The following is a 26,500-nucleotide window of genomic DNA, read 5'->3' as shown; positions in this document are numbered from 1 at the left end:
CTGAAGATGCTACTGAGATAAACTGGATCATGGGAAGGACCTTCTGCCTTAACCTGGTTTGCTACAACGAGACTGAACACCAAGACCTCTGGTGATCCAAGGAGCGGTCCAGGAGTCCCTCGAGCAAGACGCAGAGAAGCATGGCTGTCAGGGGAGATGGTGGGGAGTCTGCTAACAGGGGTCTCAAACAAGGCAGAATACATCCTTAGCCCTCATATCATTGAGAGGATCCCGCAATACACACACACGCAGCCTTCAAAGCCCACTGCTGTGATTAAGGGTCAGCGCGCCACCTCCTCTGCAGCCCATTATTAAAATACGACCGGGGGCAGGCGGTGCTGGGGCGCAAAGACACCTCGCACAAGTACTAATGAAAGTCATGAATCAAATTTAGCTTAAGAACATATTAGTGCCATCATTAACTCATCAGAGACAGAGGGCCGGGATGAACGGACCCCTTTCCAGCAAAATCCCATCAAAGCGCTTGTGTGAGGGGTGCCCAGTGAGCTCCACCAAACTCCAGGCACCGAGAACTGACAGCTTCTCTGGAAGCAGTTCTTCCAGGAAAAATATACATAACTAAGGGCTTATTGGACATGGTTATAAAAACTACGACACTTATCTGAAACCATGAAGAAATTACTGCTTCGCCTTAAGTCTGAACAATGGCACAGCAAAATTTAGTTTCAATAAAACATACCTTTTAAAATTTGATGAAAACAGGACAACATAATGGTGCCCTGGACACTTAATCAAACTTCAGCTGAAGCATGTTTGAACACGACTGTGAGCATCGTTTGCAGTCTTCATAAAACCTTTGAAAAATTGATTTTGTAGACAGTTCGAGCACAACCAACAGATAGCTCACAAAATTAACCAATCTGCACAGTCTCTCTACAAACGATCCAGAAGTCAATACTCTGCTTACACTAGTAAAGAAGAACCCTAACAAACAAAACAGAATACTATCAAACCATAACACAATTTATATGGGCAGTGATTCATCACACTGCAACTGTATGACCCGGGTTCGAATCCCACCTCCTCAGTAGCTAAACTGATACAGTAAAAATCACCCTGATAAATGGATAAGTCACTGTAAGCAGCTTAACGTTCTAAGCCATTTTGGACAAACCTGTCAAATAACATTCATTTAGCAAAAGTCTGTTTTCAACTAGACATTTATGGTTTGTTTATGACAAGAATTCTCCTACAAGGTTGGGCTCTGGCAAACCCACAGTATAATTTTACATTTATTTATTTACAGATGCTTTTCTCCAAAGCGACTTCTAATGAACTCTATGTAGTGTTATCAGCCCACACACCTTATTCACCAAGGTGACTTACACTGCTAGATACACTACTTACACTGGGTCACTCATCCATACATCAGTGGAACACACACTCTCTGTCACTCACACACTATGGGTGAACCTGAGCATATCTTTGGACTGTGGGAGGAAACCGGAGCACCTGGAAGAAATCCACGTAGACACAGGAAGAACATGTAAACTCCACATAGACTGAGCAGGGATTGAACCCACATCTTCTTGCACCACCCAGGCGCTGTGAGACAGCAGCGCTACTTGCTGTGCCACCATGCCGCCCAGTTCTGATATGGCCTTGTTTTTTGAACTGTGAGATGTGATTGTTGGCCAGGGCTTAGAAGGAGCAGTTTTAGCTCTCGAGATGCAGCTCTCTCTCCATTGGAAGTGCTGTAAACTGGGGCGATGGACAGCGAAAAGCATGTCGACCTGTCAGCTCAATACCCTGTGGTGGTGCTGGGCTCCGAGGAGGTGAGAGACCCTGCAGTGGCCCTTTCGCAAGGGCGCCTCTCTGGCTACCTGACACCTTGCCTGGACGGCAGGCCGAAGGAGCCCATCAACCCCCGCCGCAAGTTCCCCACACACCATGCACCCACCCCTGGCCTGGGCCACCGTGCTGAGGCCCGGCCTCATTAGCTGAGCCATGATGAAATTAGCTGAAATACCCGCCGTCGGCGCCTGGGAGCAAGCCTTTCTGACGGCCCGGGGTTTAAATCATGGATAAGCGACGCAGCCGTCCGCCCTGCATACGAGTGCCAGGGCTGGGGCCAGAATACATGCAACTGCCGTCTCGCGGGAGGTGTCGGGGGGATTTACACGCACAGTTCGGCTTTCCCCAGGACCTGAACAACAGATTGGCCTGCTCCCCGCCCCCTGCCGCCCACCCCCGGAGACCCACGAGCCGCTCGCCAGGGCCGAGATTACAGCAAAATTGCAGCACTGTGCCATTAAGATTTAAACCCCATTCTGCACTCAAACGTCCTCGGGCAAATGGCTAATAACAGGGATCAGACGCAGGCCGAGGCCGAGATACCAAAATGCTCCTTTTCTTTGGTGTGAAGGTGGGGTCTCAGCTGGGCACTAGTAGCCTGTGAGGAATTACACTTGGTGTACAGCATTACAGCAAGTAATAATGTTATGTGCTGAAAACAATAAGCATTTCTGGATGGCTTTGTGAGTACTTATTTCCACTGAAAATTCAACGAAACAGGCATCTGGTTAATTGGATTAATTAAATAACTGAGCAAGATAATAGGATCAAAATTTTAAAGAATTAAATTAAATGTCCTAAATTACATAATTCAAAAAGTATTTTACAGTACGGTCCTAGTTTACCATTATAATTTTAGTTATTCAGCATCCAGTGACTGTTCATGCCCCAAAAGTTGGCAATCCATGATGCTGTGAAAAAAATTGTTAAAAAGCCACTATCAAAACAAAGTATGGACTGACGCCAGAAAACACCACAGTAAGGACAAAAACAGTAAAGCAGCAAAATCTTTTTTTTTTGCTTATATAACTGAGCGTGATGTTGTGATACTTATATTTCTCTAGTAATCTTCAACAATAAATCTCAAAAACCAGCTGAAGGCACACACTCAGTTTTTATTATTCTGATAAACTGGGATCTGGAGAAAAAAAAACACATGGTGCACAGTCTCAGCTACTTATTTTTTCCACACATACGCAGTATTTTACCTTGTATTTCACAATGTACTGCTACTTTACTGAACTTATTTAACATTTACAATTTTATTTCAGCCATTTCTGAAGTTGACATCTATCAAGAACTTTGGTCTTCCTGTTCTGTCTGCCCCTATTCAACTCACACTTAACGCCATAAAGGGGAAAACAGACGCCGCTCCTCACTGGCGTTTTCCGCCATGGGCCAAATATGGCACACCGCCCCCACTTCCCGGTACACTGACAGGCCGTCACAAACATCACTCTCCCCACCGGACGCACTCTCTTAATTAACATGAGCGTGGTGTGTTATGATACCATTAATATTTCAGAACACACTTCCCTCTATTCTGCCACTTAAAACAACTGCAATAGAGGGGTAACCTAGTCAAGTACAATGGTCATGTGACGCGTGGAAAAATGGCACGAGGCACTTAGAGTTGGCGGCCAGTCGAACGGAGATAATGGACCACCTCAGAGGGGCTGTACACGTATAAAGTCGAGGGTCGTGTTTTTACTTTTTAACCACGAAAACATCCGTGGAAACGCTTTTTATGTGACTAAATGAGAAAGTTCTCCTTTTAAGTCAGACTTTACTCTTATTTCTCAAAGGAAGATGGTCTAAAATTACCTGAATGCTTAACACAGTGGTAAGTGGTCCAGGTTCCTGGGGTGGAAGAGCGCCTTCTTTTTATTGCACTCAAACCCTTAATGACTTAACTAGATGAAATATTACACTCACTTAATGTAGGTGACTGTGGACTCATGGCACTCGAGGATTGTCATCTAGAAAGGCCCACAAAACTGGCAGGATTGGAGGAATTCAGGAATAGTCCATCCTCAACTGATGTCCACATAATTATAATTCGCCTGGTGTCTGTAGCCATGAAACGCTGTGCTTTAGTTTGAGTTCACACCTCCTTTGAGCCTATCATTCTTCTCTGTAGCTCAAAAAACCATTCTTTAGAACCCTTCACCAGACAGATCACATCATCTTAAGTGAGCAGAAAATCATTATTCGAAAAATGTCACAAAGAATTATTTCAAATTAAAGATCCATAACTCAGAGGGTGGCTAATACTGCCACAGGACAGATGTAACTGTAAAAAAAAGACATCCACCCACCTAAGGTCAGTGATTTGTGTGTAGAACAAAACATAACGGCCACTGTGTCCGCAGGTGTGAATCCAGAGTTCTTTCTGGAAAAAGTGGAAAGAGAAACGTTGCCTAAGAGAAAGCAAGGTATCAGCGTGGACCTCACTGACAAGAGGGGAATGTGTCCAACAGGAAGGTTTGGTGATGAGTGGCTCTCAGCTCAGCGGGGTGGTCAGGATGCTAGAAGAGGGTCGTTGAACCAGATCACTCACCTTGTTGTGATGACGAATGTGAGCAGCATGAAGCTCAGCTGGATGGATAAAACTGTGGAAAAAGACAGAAAGTGTGTGACAAAAAAAAAAACTAAGTCAACTCAAATCCTAAAGCAATACGCAAATGAGATGAGAGGAACCTGCATCAGACCAACAATTAAATAATCAGTTTTACAAGCACAAACACAAAGACTTTACTGGGATTAGTTTCGGGGTATTATTTCCTTCCAGTCACTGTTGTGATTCACACCAGGCCAGAATGGACCAGTGGCTGGAATATCTTTTGGTACGATATCCACATATCATTCTGGCAGGGTTTAACAACTACAAAGTTACATTAGTAATACAGTATTTTAAACATCTGCCAAGCTCCTGTATGAAAGCAGCAGGGAAGATATAAATTTACTTGAATTTATATTTTAAATTTTTCTCCTTTTTACAGTTACAGATGTTGCTCCACACAGTATTTAATTCATTCTGAAAGAATTCAGCAGTTGGTCCCATTTGATTATAATCTCGATATAGTGTGCTGCTACGAGTACTGAGCTATAAATGCCACAAAGAGGACCCTGCGCATAACCAACTGTGCAACAAAGACTTTGGTTCAGCTACACATATTTTTAGCCCCGGCGACTCTTCCCACAGGCACCATCTTCGTCTTTGTTTCATTAACCAAGGAGAGCACGGAATATGCATCACTGGACCACAAGCGCTGTACTGCGACGGTCCGGAGGGGTATGCGATAAGGAATCGGCTGGAGCTATTTCTGCAGCCGACAGGTGAGCTATCGTCCCAGTGACTCACTCGCCCCTTCACACAAATGATGTGCCCTTAACCCAGGCTGATGAACTCAAGACAAGGCGCTAAAGGCTAACAAATCGCTTTAATACATAAAGGAATAAATGTAAGTCTGGACAAGATTAAAGCAGTTGCTGACTTATAATTAGCCCCAATCGCCCATAGCTAGGGATCACTATTACATCTCTGCCAGCGGTGATTAACTGGGTACGTCGGTGGAGCGGCCGAAGCACAGTGATCGGGCTGCCACTTGCTGGAGGGTGGGGGCTGATCGTTCACAAATGCGGGGCAGTGCCTGGTGCTGGATGGCCACTTACTGATGAAGACCACCAGCACGAGGCTGAAGCGGTCCAGCTGAATGCCTGGGTTTGAGAAGGTGTCGCAGAAGGTTGTGTAGATAATCATGAGCAGCACACAGCTGCTGATTGCGCCAAATGGTAGCTTCCTCCTCTCCAGCCAGTCCTTGACAAAGCGCCGGCAGACCTGGGAAGACACAAGAAAATGGGCTTTTGGAGGGTGTGGGAAGGAGTGCTCGGGCCACTCGGGCAACAGGTTGCAGCATGAACCAAGCTGAGCGGAACAAACGGGGTCTGACATGCGCCCACTGGGCGGGGACCGAGAACCATCCCCAAGAGGTGGAGGGAAACGCGCCTGTCCTGCCACTTACAGGCCACCAACGAGTGGGGAATCTCAAAACAACTTCCGGGGGGGGCGTGATGCCAGGCAGCGTCCAATAGCCATGCTAATCGCCCCGGACGCTCGTCGCTGGCTGTCAGCAGGACGACCCCATTAAACCTCCCTTGAGCTGCGCTCCTCTGCTGATTCTAATGGATGCACGTAATTACTGCACCCCCCGCTTCCTCCAAACCCCCCGTGTGCATTGACAACAGCTTCCAACACAACTAGGCACTGGAGGAAGGGGGAGAAGGGCCCGTTGACATTTGAAGGAATTTCACTGGGGTTGCTAATCGAAAGTGATCAGCGGAACACTTTAATATTTAAGCAGGCAGTGAGCGACACACCAGAAGTTTCTAATTAAATTATAAGTCATGCTTAAAAAGCAAGTGCATGTGTTGTGGGAAATTAAATAATTAATCCCCCATCTAGTCTTTATGTTGACCTGAAGACAAATGGCATTTGCACTACAAGGAGGAGGAACAACAGGATCTTGTAAAGATTTTATCAAGCCGAGTTCAAACAGGCTTCTCGCAGAGGTACCAGTTGAGAAAGTTGGAGGTGAGAAGGAAGACATTTTCTCACCAAAGTCAATGTTGCTGTTCACAAATCTTATACGCACATCAACCATCGACTTAAAAAAACATAAACTGCTATACTATAATGTTTTGTTTTCAAATAGTTTGGGTGTATAAAGAAAATTATAAAGCTTTGTCTACATTATATAAATGACACAGAAATTTATAAATATAAACTGGCATTTTTTCTCAAAATGATACTAATATAAATGTTAGGTAGATACAAGATATATGAAAATAAAATGCCTTTTAACATCATTAAAAATCCAAAGTACAGATCAGGTATGCAATTTTTTCCTAAACAATACCAGTGATAAGCTGATATATACACCAGGTATATAAATGTAAAATGGCTCCAGGGAATGTCATCTGTTAATTAATTAATATTTGCAAAGTTAGCCTCTGACCATTCCATTCCCCTGAGGCGTTACTTCAGAAAATAATTACATATTTGATGAAATCTTGCTTTTTTAATTTTTTAAAATATTCTGATACCCTTCCCTAGAAGCTCAAGCTTGGCCAGGATGTAAATTTAGCCCCTTTGATGGTCTCCGCCTGGCAGCACCTCCATTTGTACTTGAGGAAAGCCAAGACGCTCTTTTGCACTGGCCAATTTGGACAGCTCCAAGCAGGGCACATTTATTACTGTTAGTGTTGCTTAGCCAACGGTTTGGTCCAAAATGACTGGAGCAGCTCAGGGGAAGCACCGCACTTAAGTGCACCCCAGCACTTCAAGGGACACCCTCGCATTAGTCCATGATGTTCACTCTCATGCAACCTTGTTCCTGTGTGAAAACACAACTAGCCATGATATATACTAGCAGTATACAGTTTAGGTTAATAGATGTTTTGTGCTAAATGCTGTGTGGGACGGCACTCTACATAATAGTCCTGGCGACGATCTGAGCTCCAGTGCTTCCCATTTGGGGAGAAGAACAGGGTTGGGTACGCTGAAACTGTACAATTCAATATTTTTGTCCAAGGTGACGCACAATTGTAGGGTTGTACACTAACCAACAAACAATTACTTACCAATTTTTTAGCATACAGCAGTGTATTTTTACTATTTCAAGTCAAAGTAACTTCTTTTCCCTAGCATACTACGGTGGTAGCAGGATTGAAACCCATGACCTTCAAATCACAAGGTGATGGCCCTAACCACTGTACCGCCTGCTGTCCCCAGGATGAGATACTTCAGTACATACATTGCTACCAGTAGCTTCTATACTGGGGTTTCAAAAAGCCATCCATCTACTCAGTTATGTTATTTACATTTACAATTACATTTATCCATTTAGCAGATGCTTTTTTCCAAAGAGATGTACACCTCTCAGAAAATACAATTTGTGCATCACATTACGAGAAAGAGGGACACAGTTGCAGATGTACAGTTAGTTTGTTTCTTTCCACCATATTTTGTATATGTCTTTTAAAACGTGACTTCTAATGTTAAGCTACTTACAACTATTTACCAATTCCATATAGCTGGGTAATTTTTACTGTTTCACTTCAAGGTATGCACTTTGATCAAGGGTATTACAGCATGAGGTGGGATTCAAACCTGGGTCTGTTGAGTGCAATTTATTGGATCTAACCACTATACCACCTGCTTCCCTTTCCATCCAATCATTATTAGTAACCAATTGTCCAATGCAGAGTCGCAGTGCAGAGCCGATCCCAGAAGATATAAACAATTACAAAAATTCCAATTTGAGATGTTCAAATGAAATTAAAACTTCTGTTCGTATGGGCCTTCACACTTGGTCTCCTGGCATCTGGCCCTTCCCTGTGACACAACAGGACAAAGAGCACAACATCTGGTACTCATGAAATATTTGCACACAAACACAAATAAACTTCATATCTCTTTACTTCCACACCACTCATTACAAGAGGAGTCACTGCTGCCAACTTCACTTAAAAAGTGGCTACAGCAACCCGAAAGGAGCCTTCCAAAGGAGTCGCAGGCTGTTTGCATGACACCTCGCATTCGCAGCGCAGACGGCCCCCAACTGTGAGACAGGCACACGACCAAGGGTGGATTTGCAAGTGAGGGTCTGATTACTCTGCCCATTAGCTATTGTATATTCACTGACAGCCATTCTGACTTCAAAGTGTTGCCCTCCTTTTTTTCCATATTAATAAAGGCACCATCTGAAATAGCTGAACCATCTATTATATTTTAGCTCTTTAAAACTTGTTACAGCGGATTTAATGCTACTAAAATGAGCAGGTGCTCAGAATATACCCTGAGCAATAAGCAATAATATTTACCATAAAAGTATAATTTTTAGAAATGCTCCACTTACAAGGTGGAATCTAAACAATCAGCCGCAAGAGAAATTACCAAGTGTATTCCTAGTTTACATTTCTCCCTTTCAAGTTCAGTCCATAATTCTCCCTTATTAATTATTCTTTACCATTTAAAAAGATCATTACAGTCAAACAATTATCATGAAAATATTTAACAGAACAAAAACCAGGAGGTAATCGCTGTTTATATTTTTCCCTTACTAATTCAGCCAACAAATCTCCCTTATTAATTACTGTATAGCATTTCAAATGACACAATTAGAAAATACATTTAACATTAACAGTAATACTACAAAATAAAAGCATTCAGTTTGCCACTTCAGCATTTGAACATACTCAGAAGACAAATCAATGTGCACAATTTATAACACTTAGAAGATTAAATAAAAAGTTTCAAAGAATATATATGTGAAACATGTTTTGAATTAATTGGAGAGGACACAACAGAAGGGAGAGCAACGTGACCCACTGAGCCTCTTCAAAGACAGGCAGATTCGGAGCGGGGCACATACGATATGTGGGTTCGAGCTTGCCAATGTTTATTTTACAGCTTGGCTACGACTTTCAGAGCAGGGAACAAAGCCCTATCTGATCTTTTGTAGATCACAATGCCTTTGGTTTGCAGTGGTCACCCCGGCCCCAGTTGCTGTGTCCTACATGATACTTTTATTTCGATATAAATAAAAGTAAGAAAGAAAAGAGAGAACGGACAGGGCCGTCGCACACAAAATACATAAGTCTCCCCCCAGTGCTAGATAAGTGCTAATTGTTCTGATCCTTTTAAAAAAAAATACCTTTCAAGTATCTTCTACTTGAGCGGTGCTGATTAAAGAATGCATGATACTTCAGTGACAAGACTGTATCATTAATTCATTGCAAACAGTGGATTTGGGTGTGTTACTTTGAAAAATGTTCAAAACTGGCGGCATGTAATAAGATCACTAAGAGGAATTCTGGCTCATTAAGATTTTATCGTAAAATTCTCTTTCATATGAAACACCCAATATAGACTGTCAGAATCCATCAGGTCGGAAGAAAGACGGAGCCCGGCCGGCGAGGGAGCGCGTCAGCCGCGGTGGACTCGGCTCCTTCTGTCTGTCACAGCACCACACGACACCGGCTGGGCTCCCGCTTCAACAGCTGTTCTGTCACTGCATGAAGTTTCAAAGTGGGGTACGTGGCGTCTGGTGGCGTGCGAGCATCACTCTAAGGTAAGGCCTCCGTTTTTTGGTGGGTCTCCGAAGTAATGGAGCTGAGCCTGTCACAAGGGCCATGCGATTCTGCACCGAATCCTGGGCCCTGAACACACGGCCTTCTCATTCGCACACAGCCAGCCTCATTAAGGCTTGGGCCCGGTGAACGCTGTGCCTTCCATCGCTCGGACTGCTGCGACCACCCCACTGAGAAGCAATGAATTCCCTTTTCGTTTGCCAAATACCAAGCGAGAACATCCACACCACACCTGTTCAGCAGGGTTTTCAATTACACTCTATACAGGTCCAGTTTCTTGGAGAGATGTGCAGCATCTCTCAATGCCCTCATGAACATTCACTTAAATCTGATAAAGAGCTGTGTGAGCCATGAGTGCCATTCCACAGCTCCACAGAATCCAGAAGAGAAAAAACAAGAGGGCAATGTGAGAGGAGGTTACCCTCTCAGGTGTGTCGGGCTCACCTGCATAGGGCCAAATATGATTACTGGACTCTAATAAGCTGTAATTGGCACAAAACTGTTGGTTGACTGCACCCGTTGCAGAGGACTGCGATGAAGAGAAAGGGTCTAGTACGACAGAGACATACAGCAGACTCACCTGGCCCACGATCAGTGGAACCACCACCGTCATGAAGAGCTGCGAGAAAATGGAGGTAAAGGGCACGGAGGAGGAGGAGCCCAGCTGCAAGAGGGAGACATGCACAACATAACACACATGACCGGACCTTGGGTGACTGAACAATGGAACAACAGGAGAATCTAGTGTATCACAATATTATCTTTAAATTAAATTCTTCAGAAGTAAAAAGAGTCCAGGGAAAAAATTGGAAAAGTGGAACACAAAGTTTAACAGAAAAACTTTGTTTTTAAATCTAGTCACTTAGTTTACTAGATCTACTTGCATAAAATTTTTCATAATAGCACACACACACACACACACACACACACACACACTTTCTGAACCGCTTGTCCTATACGGGGTCACGGGGAACCGGAGCCTACCCGGCAACACACAGGGCGTAAGGCCAGAGGGGGAGGGGACACACCCAGGACGGGACACCAGCCCGCCGCAAGGCACCCCAAGCGGGACTCGAACCCCAGACCCACTGGAGAGCAGGACCCAGTCCAACCCACTGCGCCACCGCGCCCCCCTCAGCATAAAAATAATTTATTAGGAATGCAGATTTGTTAAGGAAGTGTCAAACAGTGTGCCATCTTCCAACATGTCATCATAATGGGTAGTTCGAGTGGTTGGTTAATCAGTGAAATAAAACCCAAACTGTTACACTGATTTTAAGAAATCATGAATGAGATAAATTGTAATGACTGGACCTACAAAGTCAAAGGATGAACTATACATGTATATTATTCATCAGTCAAGGTGATCTATATGTGCCACCACAGGTAAACAGACAGCAAAAGGTAGCAATTATGGGGCAGGCTGTAGTTCTGACATTAAACACAACATTAAGAGCTCACAGCCCCACCAGAGCAAGGGGCACAAAGTAAAAACTTGTGACGCTCTTATGGTTGTTGCCATGAAGTGGCCTGAATAGCGAGAGGCAGCCTGGGACGGCAGTACCTTCCACTGCTTAGAAGGATCAATTAGGTCAATTAGTGGAAACTGTTACATCAACCAGGCGCTTAAGCACAGTGAGAGCCCACCGGGCAACCAAGGCCACGACTGGTGACAAACAGGAGCGCACAGAAGAGGAGAGGACAGCACACAGAGGAACAGCCTGGCGTCCAGCACAACAAGGTCAGCTCGGACCATGCAAACTGCACTACAGTAGTATTGGTGCAGATGCGTTTACCTTCAGCCACAAGGTCATTACTCACCAGACAGGTTAATATGAAGGATACATTAATATTTGCACATAAATACAGCGTTTTGGCCTTGGGACGAATATATGCTGCACATTAAAACTCAGGGGAGGTAACGTGGTGTTCTCAGCGCTCAAGAGAACAGACCTTCCTCGACTTGGACTAAATAAATAATACATATTTATACACTGGTTTCATCAATACTAATGCTTTTTAGTTATTTAAAAAAAAAAAAAAAAACATATCACAGTCACATTTGTAGAAGCAAGTAAAGAATGGCGGTGCAAGCCTAACAAGCTTCAGTGTGAGAAAGTGTTCATGACGAGATGTGCAGCAGTGCCAGCATGTGGTCTGTAAGGCTGTGTGGGGTATGCGACAGCCAGAGGAACGGGGCTTACGGACATGTGTTGCATTCTAGGAAAGGGAACTGAAGCAACAAAATTATATATATAATATAAAAGGCATATATGGCAAATCAACTACATAATTTATACAGGGGAATAGAGCATCAACTGGTGGATTACAATTAAGCATTACAATTAAGCACTGACGGTATGAATAATGTTCAGTATTTTCCGGCAGATGTTGGATGGTGGAACGCCCATTCTTGTACTCCTCAGGTCAACAACATTCACTGAAAATATAGTGTTATTATAGTGCACTGTTCATTCTGCGAGGGGGACGCGGTGGTGCAGCGGGTTTGGCCAGGTCCTGCTCTCTGGTGAGTCTGGGGTTCGAGTCCTGCTTGGGGTGCCTTGCAACAGACTGGCGTCCCATCCTGGGTGTGTCCCCTCCCCCTCCAGCCTTGTGTCCTGTGTTGCCGGGTTAGGCTCCGGTTTGCTGTGACCCCGCTCAGGACAAGCGTGTGTGTGTGTGTGCGTGTGTGTGTGCGTGTGCGTGTACGTGTGCATGTTCATTTTGCATGCCATTAGAAATCCTGATGCTGCCATGTCAAAAAGGAGAGAGTGGAGTGCTCTTGATCTCTGTGGGCAGCCAGTGGCATAGTGATTAGAGCTTCCACTTTGCAATCGGAAGGAGCTGGATTAAAACCTCACCCTTGAAGCACTTACTATGAATTGACACTGTAAGAACATGTGGCTGGACAAATGGTACAATTTTGTAAGACTGATTAGTTAACATTGTAAGGTACCTTTAAAAAATGTGAAAGTACAGAAAAAAAAAATTCTTAATAGTCTTGGCCAAACAAAGAGTTGTGAGAATTGCAAGGGGTTTGATCTGAGATTGACTGTTCTCTCGCACTGTTAAGAGTGTGCAGAAAGGGTGTACTTACAAACAGCAGCAGCAGCAGAGGTGTCACCACAATGCCCTGGAAATGAGCATAAGACATGGACAGTTATCTTCCAGCAGAAACATTTTTACTATCAAACCCAGCATTTTTCAAAGTAACACAATTATCCACGTGGGAAACTACACTGAGGACAAAAACAAGACATCAAATCATGAAACAAGTTTAGTTAAAAGTAATCAAAAGCTACTTATTTGTTTCATAAAGGCATGAGAACAAAGATTTTTAGAGCAATAAAAACTAGTTATTTCAATGTAGCTTAACCAAAATGATAAACTTTGTTTTTGTGCCGTATTCATAACATGCATAGTGGGTCAAGTCAGACAAACATGTTCTTCAGTATCTCTACTCACGACAAGAGTTTTTTTTTTCCCTGGGCTGTTTGTTTTGAATCCAACTCACTCAGTGCGTAGTTTACATTTTCGCCTCACATTTGTATGAATTTCCCCCAGGTGCTCTGGTTTTTTCCCCATAGTCCGAAGATGTGTTTCAGGTGGACTGGTGACTCTAAACTGCCCATTGTGAACTACATTGCTCTACTACATGGATGTGTGAAAAACTATGGACAGTCCAGTGCAGTGGATCCAACACTCTTTGCGTAAAGATGTCTGACAATTACTAGTTAATCATCCTTCTGTATCACTTTGATGAAAAGTATCTGCTAAATGAATAGATGTAACTGTAAAAAAGTAATTAACTTGCTGAAATAACTTGTTGTTATTAGCTGGACAATAGGCTACTTTTTAAATTGTACACTATATTTAACTTGTGGAAAAAACATCTTGGGCTGCATAAATACACATGTCATTAGGGACACAGAAAGTGTGTGAATCAGACTGGGTTGCCATGGGCTAAAGCATCCTTTGACCCCAAAAACCATCAACAAAATGCTTAATGCACCTTGACCTAAAATGAAAACCCTTCTGGCTATATACAGAGAGAAGGAGAAATTGGTGAATACATTTCTTACTGTACAACAGCTGGCAACAATCAAGCCTTCTTTTGTACAAAAGTGTCCTCTGAATGAGGAAAGAGCTAAGAGTTTGCCCTTTGCCACCACCATTCTCCGGGCGCTTCAATTCGTGCCACATGGGGCTGAACTCAGGAGAGGAGCGCTTCCTCAACAGGAAGCTTCGGCGTCTGCAATTAACGCAAGGCCTCCGATCTGAGCAAACAACAGGAGGAGAGATGCTTACCCCACGACGGAGCTCACTTCCACCCGTCACACTTTCCCTTCTCAGTCTATTCGCCGATTCCGTCTCATCAGCCGCATTTAGCATATAACGGGCTTCATAACAACACATATCAAAGCGGCACTTTCTTGTCATGTAGCTGTGGGATGTCTTCTTCCTCCCCCTAGATCACACACACATCCATTTTTAAATGTGGAGTGAGAGACTACTTGAAATATGAAAGGTATGTTTTCTCAGAGCCTTTGTCAGTCAATTTCTAAGCAGTATATCCGCCTCATATTATCCAAACACATTTATTTTCAGCTTTATCAAAGCTGCATACCTGTATTCTGTCTGACTTCCTAGCCTGGGCTGTGTTATTCACTCAAGTTTGGAAGGAAGAAATAAAATTAAATAGAATAAACTGAATGTGACAAAAGCTGTTTGGGAGGATAACTTTCCCCCTTTGCCAAATTAAAATGGATTTATTTGGATGATTATTTCTCCCTACGAGACTCATCCCTAATTGTGTTTCATAAAAATGTTGATATAATGTTAAGTGCATGGTTACATTACAAACAAAAGTACAAAATCTATTATTGCAAAACACATCAGTCATGTGAGTGAGATGTACCTAGGCCTCTGGGTTCGCCCATAGGTTCAAATCTGGTGTTTATTTGGGTTACCTCCAGGTTCTCTGGTTTCCTCTCAAAGTTCAAAGACATGTGATTCAGGTGAACTGGTGACTCTAAACTGCCCTTAGTGTGTGAAGGACTGTATATTAAATATTGCTCTGTTCTGCTGAGAGGTAGATTTATTAAAGGAAATATCACGAGGAGTGAACATAATTCAGCAATGACCATTTAAAAGAAAAAAGCAATTTTGCTAAAAAAATTGCCTGTTTGTCAGTAAGGAATGTAAATTCACTAGAGCTGCTCTCTAAGCTGCTCTCTTAAATGTATAAAAACTGTTGACCTACAATTTATCAGTTCAGTATGAGCAGTTCTCCACTGACCTTCATTCCCCAGAGTACACATGAGTATTTATTCTAATACCCAGTAGATGGCGCGCTTTTCAATGTTTTTATAACTAATAAAACCTGAACTTTTCTCATGCTTACCAGACACACAACAAACTTCTGGGTTTAGTGTATGATGACTGAATTCATTTTACTTAAAATAACTCTACAAGCAATTACAAAAGCTTACCCAAAAAAATTAAGTAAATACATCATAGAGAAATTAAAAGCTATAAAGGTCCAAACTGGACACATGTTGGTTTAACTTTAAACACTGCAGAGACATCGGGTCAGTTAGGTTTCCTTGCTTTGCCAGACTGGTGTACAGGAGCCTCTTTCAAAAGCCTTGTTCACCCCTTTCAAGTCCTGCACAGGGAAGCAAGTGTACATAAGCAAGCCGAATGTTTAGCATTATTACGATTAATTGTTATTTAGCTAGGGGGCACGGTGGTGCAGCGGGTTTGGCCGGATCTGGCTCTCTGGCAGGTCTGGGGTTTGAGTCCCGCTTGGGGTGCCTTGCGACGGACTGGCATCCTGGCGTCCCGTCCTGGGTGTGTCCCCTTCCCCTCCAGCCTTGCGCCCTGTGTTGCCGTGTTAGGCTGCGGTTCGCTGTGACCCCCGCTCGGGACAAGCAGTTTCGGACAACGTGTGTTATTTAGCTGATGCCTTTGTCAAGTTTGAGTCGCAATGGAAGACAATCATCTCCACACTGATTCATTCATTTATACAGCTTGGCAATTTTTATTCTATCAATTCAGTGCAAAGGCCCTGATTAAGGGCACTACAGCAGGAGGGGATCTGAATCTGGAAAGTCGAACCAGCAACACCACAGCACATGTAAAGAACTAAGTTTTGTTCCCTGAGCTCCAGCTGACTGCCCTCTCATGTGTCTTATTGCTGGAGTAACACCTTTCCACTAGGTGGCGCTTTTGTAATTCAATTTCAGCCCAGGTGCGCTGTGTTCTGTTTACCTAGACATGCTCTCCAAGTAAATACTGCAGCCAAGTTTCAGCCTTGAAGGTTTGTCATTTTAAATGGCATGCAACAAGGAATTAATGCAAAGAAAATTGCATTTCACACAGACATTTTATGCAAGCCTAATTGATTTAATGCTAAAAAAACTGAGGGTCACCACTTTTATAACCTGCGGTAAGAGTGTGCATCCATCACTTGCCGCAATAATTAAAACATGCCTTTAATATTTAATAATGACGCTTACCCATTTCCTGTATGCTGCATTATCATGACAAAAGCCCTAATGAAACTGACAGTAAAACAACACAATTAAAGGCAACGTCCTTCCCTGCACTTTAATTTGAGATTAAACACCTCTGTGCTATTACCTGCCTGGCAATATCAATAAACAGAAATAAGAAGCGGGTGACACAGAAAGACACATTAAGGAGTATGTGAGATACTCCCCTCCACGTACAACACACCTATAGGAGTCAAACAGGCTCTTCCTGAGAAGGTCAGGGAGGGGTCACACTGAGTCTAGACCCAACAGACTCCAGGGCCATGGTGGGGTGGGACACTTTCCACAGAGATACCAAAATATTTATTCATTTAACTGATGCCTTTCTCCAAAATAAATTAGGATGCTAAGTTTGTACACAAAGTTATTTTAAGTTATTTACATATTTATACAGATGGGTAAAATTTACCCTGTTTTTACTAGGCAATTTTTACTTCACAGGCTGAAGGAACAGGAAACAAATAGAGACCGAGCGATTACCTCTCAGAGACAGGAACTTGCCATAAAAAAGCACAATGAAATAAGCTGTTTCAATATGTATGGCAATAATCATCAATGAGAAGACGATCTAAGTCATTAAAGCAGTAATTTGACCCAAAGCACTTTTAACACGCAAAGCTCAGAATTGCTGCGTGTGTTGCTTTGCGTGCTGACACACCCGTTTCCACAGAGATCATTAGCTCCACAATGTGGGGAAGCAGACCTAGCTTGGTGGAAAGACCTGTGGGTCCAACTTGAGCTACCCGACAGAGAGGAAGATGAAAAGAGGAAGATCAATCCTAACAAGAGAAGGAAACGTACACCTGCCCTATGGGACATCTGCAGCATTGAACGTCCACGCCACCCGTGAGTGCCCCGCAACCTATCGCTGGTCAATCATGTTTCCTCTGAATCCAGGTGCGATCACCGACTGCTGCAGGAATGCGTTTCACCTTTATTTCATTCCCCGTTCCCGATGCTCTTATCCAAAACAGTTGGTAAGTACATTGCTCAAGGCGGCAATAGAAGGGATCCTCTTTGGACCTAAACGGGTATCTTAAGGTCTACAAACCTAAATCCCATCCTTCACTGCCTTGCCCCCTGTGGCTCCACTCAAAACTGAGAGTGCTAATATGTGTGTGTGCAAGCATACAAACAGATGTCTGTCTTAGCCGTGGAATTTGCTACATCTTCTGTAAACAGACAAATTAAACACAACATTATAAACGGGTGAAGACAATAAAACAAAGACAGACCACCATGTGACACTCTATCTCAGGGAAAACACAGAACATGACTTATAAATATATAAATCACCAAATATGAAGAGGAGTATGGTGCACTGGCAGCTGTTGTTGTACTTACCCTGAACTGATACAGTTAAAACTACCCAGCTGTATAAATGGATAAATCACTCTAAGTATCTTCGTACACAAACTTCACATTGCTGACTGCTTTGGAGAAAACCGTCTGCTAAATGAATAAATATTAATACTTTCTTTGCACTGGGGTTTCCTCTGGTAAGCTTTTGTTGTCTGAACTGGGGCTCAAAGAACAGAGCATCTGTATGGATTCTGGTTTTCGAGCTACAGCCAGTCTGACTCAGCCTGAGACACAATGTTATTAATCCTGTACAGTTATACTCACATTTACATTTTTTCCATTTATTGACATTTTTCTCCAAAGCAACTCACAATGTTAAGCTGCTTACACTAATTTTTCCATTTCTACAGCAGGGTAATTTTTACTATATGAAATCGGGATAATTAACTTGATCAAGGGCACTACAGCAGGAGTGGGATTAAACCTGGGTCCAGCAGCTCTAATCACTATACCACCAGCTGCCCGTACTGCTCTGTCAGATGACTGTGGTTGGGGGTCCTGTTCAGGGGTAATGAGTTAGTTGATGGGTTCGAATGCCCACCTTTCCTCTGCAGCTATTTGTTGCAAGTAGGGCCGTGTTCCTTCGGGGGCTGAGAGGACTAGACTGAGGTCCCTCACCATCACTGCTCTCAGCATTGCAGTACGGGCTTACAAGGTCGCAGGTGCAATTGGAAAAATGGTGCACAGGCCACAGAGCAAAGAGAAGCAGGCTGAGGTTTGTGTTCATGTTCAGCCCTCACACGGGGCGATGGCAGTCATGTTTTGAGGGGGAGATGCTGGAATCGAGTAACTGGGAAAAATCCATGTACAGCATGCAAAAGATTACAGGTGGTAATAAATGTGCAAATCAGCGTGTCATGTTGAACAGCCCTGCAGCAACTCAAACTCTGATTTAGGGTGCAAAGTGTGCTGCTGACTGGAGCAGCTGACCTCCCTTTGCCTTTCTGAGCAGACATCTGGGGGAGGCCCTGCGGCAGAGCCCTAGGGCACCCCCTCCCTGTGGTAACAGCCTGGTGTGCTCTTCCTTCGACCACCACAGTGGGACCCTCAAGGGGCTCCTCACTCTGTCTCGTTGTCCCACTCCTGCAGCAGGACAGCTTGACGTCACCCTGGCCATTAGACGGCAGAAACTTGTACCAATTTTATTGATTTCAAGCAGCACAGTCACAGCTCACCAGGTTCAAAGGTGGTCCTGAGATTCCCCAGACTGGATCTTGCACAGTGTACAAAAAAAAAGAACCATATGAAGGACAAACAGAATGTAAATGGTAATTATTATTAATGTTTCTATCCAGCCATATACACTTGTCTGATTCAGGGTCTAGGTGGTCAGGAGTCTTTCCCAAAAACATGGGGTGCCAGTACATCATAGAGCAATCAATCACCAGTTCACCTGAATCACATGTCATTGGGCTGTGGGAGGAAACCCATGCGAACACAGGAAGAAGATGCTAAGTCTGCAGACTGAGCCAGATTTGAATCCACATCTAAACCTATAGCCCAGGAACTGTGAGGCACAAGTACCACCCACTGCGCCACCATGCTGTTCTACAGATTTTGTTTTTACTAAATAACTGAACATTACATTACATTCTAGCAACAACAAAATAATAATCTTATACATCTTCCACTTTTCTTTTCACACTGAAAGTAAAACCATCAAATACCAGGTAACTCAGAGAACAAAAATGAAAGAATTACACTATAAACACGGTGGAACAAAATCTAACCATATTGCCATGAGAAGAAACACTTTCAGTGACACACACACACACACACACACACACACACACACACACACACACACACACACACACACACAAGGCTTTGGTGCACATACTGCCAATGATGAACAACAAAGGCAATGACTCCATAAACCGCTTTCATCGGTCACAAAAATTCACCGAAATTACCAGTCCTCTCTTCATTCTCTCCCTATACCTTTGTGTCCCCGGTTAGTTGTGAGGTTCAGGAGACCCCCGGAGCTAGTGGGGGCTGGTCGGCAGGCCGCAAGAGGGAGTTTAGCACGGTGAGTGAGTGGGGCTGAGGAGCGCAGCCATCACGGTGAGGCTGAGAGGCGCTGGGGGCTAGCTGCGGGCGGCGCCTGCAGCGAGAGGGGAGCCTGCCAGGCGGACGCACTTTCTGTTGACAGCTGAGAAAGAGCGTCTGATGGTGGCGAGAGGCGCCCCGGCAAAGCACTTCCCTCCCCTCGTTTGTCGTTTTTATTCAGCGCCTTTGGCACACGGTTTTCCACGGATTTGTAAATACGTCAAGTAAGCGTTTGCATTGCCACAGCATTAGAATTCAGGTTTGCTGCACTTTATCTCAGCCTTTCCGTGACAGAGAGGAAAGGCTAGGTAACAAAGCTTATGACGACATTTATCTCGTTTCATACAAAATCAAAAAGCATACTGTTACAGTGAGTGGATGTGCCACAACACTGTTCCTCGGGGAAAAGACTTTGCTTTTCTTCCATGGTTCGGTCAAAACAACTGGAGCTGCTCCTGGAGCCGGACACAACAATTGGCCTAAAAAGAATTTACAACAAAATGTGTTCAAGTAGTTGCTATGTTTAAGTGATTAATATTTACTTCTTGTGTGATGTCAAAGATGAGGGGGTGTGGTGACGCAGTGGGTTGGACCACAGTCCTGCTCTCCGGTGGGTCTGGGGTTCGAGTCCCGCTTGGGGTGCCTTGCGGCGGACTGGCGTCCCGTCCTGGGTGTGTCCCCTCCCCCTCCCGCCTTACGCCCTGTGTTGCCAGGTAGGCTCTGGCTCCCCTCAACCCCGTATGGAACAAACGGTTCAGAAAATGTGTGTGTCTCACTATCATGATGGCATGAGGTAGCCCTGGAGCCCCTCCTGTCTTCCGGGCTCTAGGTTTGAATGTGGCTCAGTGTGGGCAGAATTTTCATGTTTTCCCCACGTTTGTGTGGGTTTCCTCCCACAGTCCAAATGCACAGGTTACAGATGGATTGGCGACTAAATTGCCCTTAATGTGTGTTATATGTATGTGAGACAATGATTATGTGTGATTGTCTTTCCCAGGGAGTACCTTGCCTCGTACCTTATGCTTTCAGGATAGGCTCTGGACCAACACTGCGCTGGACAAATGATTATTGATAATGAATGGATGGATGAATGTAACAGACAGACTGAGCAACTAAGAAAAAAATCGATGTAAACAAGCTCATGAGGCAGCTAACACACCATCTCTGGAAGTTGTTTGATGCAGTGTAATATAGCCAGTGTTTGTGTCAAGGCAAATGAATGGGTTTGGCCACAGCAGACTTAGAAAGGGTGTGTGGTCCCCAGAGACCTGCTTTTTCATCAAAGTCATTAAGTAAACGATAGCTGGGGGTCAAAAGTGATGCCGACACGTCAGCTTGGGTCCCCAGTCAGAGGCGCAAAGGGGTCTGTTTACACGCACATCTATGAGACATGCCGTGACCTCGGCAGGGGTGCTGATTTAAAGATGCAGGGGTCCAGGTCTGACAGACATTGGAGGGGTGTGTGTGCTCAGCACTGAGAGCTGCTCTCTCTGTACCATGGCTGGGGTCCGTCTGGGATGGTAACTGACAGTATTAAATGAACTTGTTATCTGGAGGAGGGAAATGCATTTTTTCCCCACACTGCACTTTTTCATCCTGTTGACTTCTTTGAAAACCACTAATCAATCTACCAAAAACCCAACCACAGAACTGCAATGTGTATTTTTATATATCACTTATATTCTGATTACGTTTCAGTCGACTTAAATCATACAGCTCACGTGCTTTACTTGGTGCTGCATAGTAATACGACCAATAACGGTGCATACAAAGGCAAGATGTGCAGCAAAGGAATGAAAAAAATCAGAGGGCATTTGTTGTGGAAAGCCAAAGATGAAGACGTGTCGCAGGTCTGCTGCTGACAGCAGCTAGCCCGCAGCGCTGGAGCTGGAGAGCCCGCACATCGGTTGGAAACAGGCCGGCCTGGATTATCCCGCGGACTTGACCGGAACCCTTGAGAATTCTAAACTGATGCCTCCAGCTCTTGCTGCCCAGAGCTCGGACACATAGACACTCACTCACTCACTCACATAACCGTGCGCATACGTGAGCATGAGGGCTCAAACCTGATATTCTGTGGCATAAGGACCTTCAACCAAACTACATATTTTGATCATATTATAGATGGGATAATGGTATTTTAGTGACACACCAGATCACACTTTCTAAGTGCACAAAAGATAAATTAAAAAATTTCTACAGCTATTTCTGCTGCTGGAACAATGAGCCACAACTCTGACAGATGGTGGTGAGTCAATCTGGCTACAGGGCCCCATCTAGCTGAAGGTATCTGCCATGGGCCACACAAACTGGATGGATCTTGAGCTTGGCAGGGCAAAAGAGCTGCATCTCGAAGCCATGCAGAAAGAAGGATAGCAGAATGGGGCCCATGTGGGTGCTATGGAACTCAGCTGTGTTTGACCAAACCCACGTGAATGGCAATCACATTACCAATACAGTGTTAAGATTTCTAAAGCTGCAACATAACGCTCGCTTTTCAGTTCTGCACGTCTGTTGACTCTTGTTGGTCTTTCCCAAAAAGCAGACGAGAGGATCATATCAATGGGAGACAGCAGGAAATGTGAATGAGAGCTGTACGCTCTTTATAAGCATTATACAGGCAGCAAAATGGCAAAAAGCCAAGAACCATCCAAGGGGCAAAAAACAAATCAATATTGACTTGTGAAACTTTTACCCCATCATAAATACAGGTTCATACATCTCTATATTGATCAGGAAGTAGAAAAACAATTTCTAAGCACCATTCTTTTCTAACCACTTTTTTGGCATGTGTTCTTTTAAAAACATTTATGTTTTAATCACTTTCAGTCAAAATATTCACCTGAGGGTTTTTAAATCAACTGCCAGCTGATGCGAAATCTATTTCTCATTTTCAGGTACTGTACCTCCAAAGGAGGGGGGGAAAAAAAAAAAATCGTAGCCAGAGTAATTCAAAGTAACTCAAAGCCACAAAGACAGTCATCAAAAGGCAGTATTTAACTCCACTTTTATGAGTTATCACTAAGGCACTGTACTGTGTGGTCCACACAATTCATCAAAAGTAACAAACAAAACAACATTTTTCTTTTTTAATTAAAATGTCAACATTTACACCTCACCTGAAATAAGAAACTAAATCTGATGATGAAACTAATCAAAAGACAAATCTTACTGGTCTTCATTCATTTGATCTTTCAAGTTCGAAACCATAGTGAAACACTACTTAATTGCTATATTTATCTTTTTATAACAGTATAAATATACTTTAAACATTTTTGTTCAATGTCAAAAGCAGGCACTGTCAAGCCGCTGCACTGATGACGTGTTAAGAGGATGGAGCCACCACATTGTTGCGGTCCGTTTCCTGACTTGAAAGACAAGCCAGCGGTCATTTGGGAGTAGATCTGAGGGTTGTGCGGCAGTCCAGGGGTGGTCCCACAGCGGTCCCGCAGTGATCGTTAGTAAAAGGTGTGATCCAACAGCAGCAAAGTAATGAGGCGCTCTGCCCTAGCTGCAGGGCCGAGTGCTGCTCGCTGCTGGAAGGGTCAATAAAGCAGCAAAAAATTTGGTTTAATCACCTTGCAGATGCATTTTGTAGGTTGGGGACAAATTCTTTCTTGTAAGTTTACCATTTTTCATTTAGAATTATTTATTTATTATTTTTTTTTTTTTAGATTTGGTCTAAATTTAGCATTTAAAGCCCAATAAGCAAGAAATTTTTTGCAGATCTGTACACGTATCAAAACGAATATTAGCGTGTATTCCTATGCATGTACGTGTGTGTTTGTGTGTACGTCTGAGCCAGATCTGCAAAATCCACATGTAAATGCCCCTTAACATAAGGTGCTCTTGGTGTGCGTGGGATTTGCCGAGAGCGGGCTGCTCGCACTCAGCACGCGACAGGATCCTGGCTGAGCTACACAAGGAAAAAAAAAGACAGCGACTTTTTAATGAAGCTCCGCAGTCCTCGGCCATCGCTTTCAAAGGAGCGCGAGATTAAAGTCAAAGGGCCCTCCCGATGGCTTCCAGTCTGCGTCTCTTTGAAAAACACCCCAAGTGTACAAAGCTCCCCCCTTTTTTCTTCCACAGCATCTTACTTCTTTCAAATAACCAAGGAGGCACTTCAGCCACCAAACCTCCCAGTCCCGTCATCATGTTGGCTTGGGTAGGAGCTTGTGACCTGGCCTCCGAAAAGCCTGCGCAGAAAACAAACGTGGGGCCGCCCGCCATTTCAACAACAACATGTACCTTTCTCTTCTCGTGTGGGAATAACACACACACAGACACACACACACACGCACACAAGCACAATGCTATGAATAATTAATAGGCCCCGGGCTTCCCGTGTTAAGAACAGAGATGGCGCGCCGGTAGCGTTTTCACTTCAAATTTGTACCGTCTTTAGTCTCCCCTGTTCATCTGCATTTCTAACACCTGCTTCAGTAGGATGTGCAGTACTACGCAATTCTGGAATGATCTTTCATCTTAACACTGCCACTGGAACCAAAGCGGATCGTGCCAAGATCATAATCAACCCTTACCCGGGAATGAGGACGCCATTTCGGTTTTTTTTTTTTTTTTAAAGAGCTTTTTCATCATTCCACCAGCTAATCTAATCTGTTGGAATTAGTAATACACCGACTCCTCATCTCATGTACACAGGTGGGACGGAAAATATGCTCGTAACTCACAATCACGAGCTAAATAATAGAGACATACCTCAATTTATTCACTGGTTAAGTTCTGCAAAAGCCCAAGGCAAAGCTATAATAAAAAGCAGTCTAACATTTATTTCATTATTTTTATCACCTTTAAATCTATCTTAAAATTACTGAAAATAAAACCCCATCATCATTTCCATAACCTCCTATTTGCTGACTGAATCATCACACAATGTCTGTCAGATTCTGGACACTTTCAGCTTTTGTAATGCACATAATAAAAAGTTTAAAATACGGACATTCCTTAAATTTTAACAAGTTAGGTTCATTCAAACTCTTGGATACAGATATCATAGTTCCAAAATGGGCATTTCATCTAGTACAGCCTGTATGAAACGTTTTGGGACAGAAACACACTTGTTGTGTGAAACCCAAAAGGTTTTAGTCCCTCGGTGGGATTAACTTGGCTAATTTCTGGCTAAATTTAGATTTACATTTATTTATTTAGCAGATGCTTTTCTCCAAAGGGACTTCCAATGGATACTATGTAGTGTTTGAGCCCAGACACCTTTTTCACCAAGGCGACTTACACTGCTAGATACACTACTTATAAATGGGTCACTCACTCACATAATTTAGTGTATTAACCTCTACATTACACTGGAAACAATTACCACTAGTGTCCAAGTTGGACATTTTTGTACAAAGTAAGTTGCAATGTTAAGATACATACACTGATTTACCCATTTGCACAGCTGAGTAACTTCTTCGTGCATCGCTACAAGGTAGGCAATTTGCTCAAGGGTACTACAGCAAATGCAGGGATCAAATATTTCTTACCAACGTTACACAGCACATCTAAGAGCATAGTATCTGCATGATTTGCAGAGCGAAAGACATTAGATACTCTGTAAAGTTTAATTAAGCACTATATTTAAAAAAGAGAACCATTTACTTACAGCACATCAAATAAGTTGTCAGTGAAGACCAAAGATGACTACTGATCCACAGTAAGTTACAGTTTGTTACACTGTAAAAGGAAGTGTTTCAGGGGGAAAAGTGTTGGTCCATTCAGACTGGGCTATGGCTACATGATGACTCTGACCGTCAACCCACTCTTGATCATCCTGAAATCAGTACTCTGTAACCAGTGTAATTGATGACTTCTCAAACTCACCTTGCATTAATCACAGCACAAGACTTTTTACAAGACTGCTGTCCTCCACATCAATTTCAATATTTCACCTGCTGTTATTTGGGAAATCCCACACTGAGATATACATATGAATGAAATACAGTGTGTGTGTGTGTGTGTGTGTGTGTGTGTATATATATATATATATATATATATATATATAGATATATAAACATTAAGCCAGTAAAATACTGATTTTCTCTCCACTTTACAGGTTCTGTTAAGCATCTGAAAAGCACAATGTTTTTTAAAAAGAACTTCCAAATGTTTTAAAACTTGAACTGATGCTTTAAGCGGGAAAAGGCGACGAGGGTTACATTTAAGCAAACCAACACAATACTGAAATCCTCCCTGTTGTGATATTAATATTTTTTCCTAATCCAGCACATCCGACTCCTGGTGCTGAGCGCACTGCCTATGGGCCATCACCATGAGCGACATGCAGCGTGGATATGTAATTGAAAAAGCCAAGTGGAACCATGTGCCAGTGCTGAGGGAATATGTTTGGTTGAGGGTCTGAATCACGATATAACGACCTCCCAGAAGGCCAGCAAGAAAATGTATCAAAGGCACGATAGGATATGGTTCCTTTGCCGAATTTCATTCATCAACAGAAATATTAAAACAAGTAATCCCCTCTGAAAGTAAACACTGCTTTAAAAATGATGTGCTGCTGGCAACACATGAGACAGCACAACTAAAGAGAA

The 26,500-nt window shown here is 43.4% G+C and overlaps 1 protein-coding gene across 3 annotated transcripts in view; it reads right to left on the bottom strand.

Moving 5' to 3' along the window:
* slc10a7 (solute carrier family 10 member 7) overlaps positions 1-26,500 on the bottom strand; it is a 61,360-nt gene that overhangs the window by 10,252 nt on the left and 24,608 nt on the right. For 2 of the 3 annotated variants that reach the window (XM_018756269.2, XM_018756268.2), the window contains exons 6-10: positions 13,067-13,102; positions 10,550-10,633; positions 5,491-5,656; positions 4,376-4,427; positions 4,134-4,207 (exon numbers count right to left, since the gene is read on the bottom strand). In XM_018756269.2, the coding sequence (XP_018611785.1) occupies positions 4,134-4,207; positions 4,376-4,427; positions 5,491-5,656; positions 10,550-10,633; positions 13,067-13,102 (412 nt within the window). Of the gene's footprint in view, positions 1-3,366; positions 3,886-4,133; positions 4,208-4,375; positions 4,428-5,490; positions 5,657-10,549; positions 10,634-13,066; positions 13,103-26,500 lie in introns of those variants that run through there. The other variant, XM_018756270.2, reaches the window with a different exon arrangement.

The sequence above is a fragment of the Scleropages formosus genome, chromosome 3 (assembly GCF_900964775.1).
Source record: "Scleropages formosus chromosome 3, fSclFor1.1, whole genome shotgun sequence".
In the NCBI taxonomy this organism is placed as follows: Eukaryota; Metazoa; Chordata; class Actinopteri; order Osteoglossiformes; family Osteoglossidae; genus Scleropages; species Scleropages formosus.
Note: the sequence above shows the minus strand (reverse complement) of the source record. Positions and strands in the feature narration are given on the sequence as shown.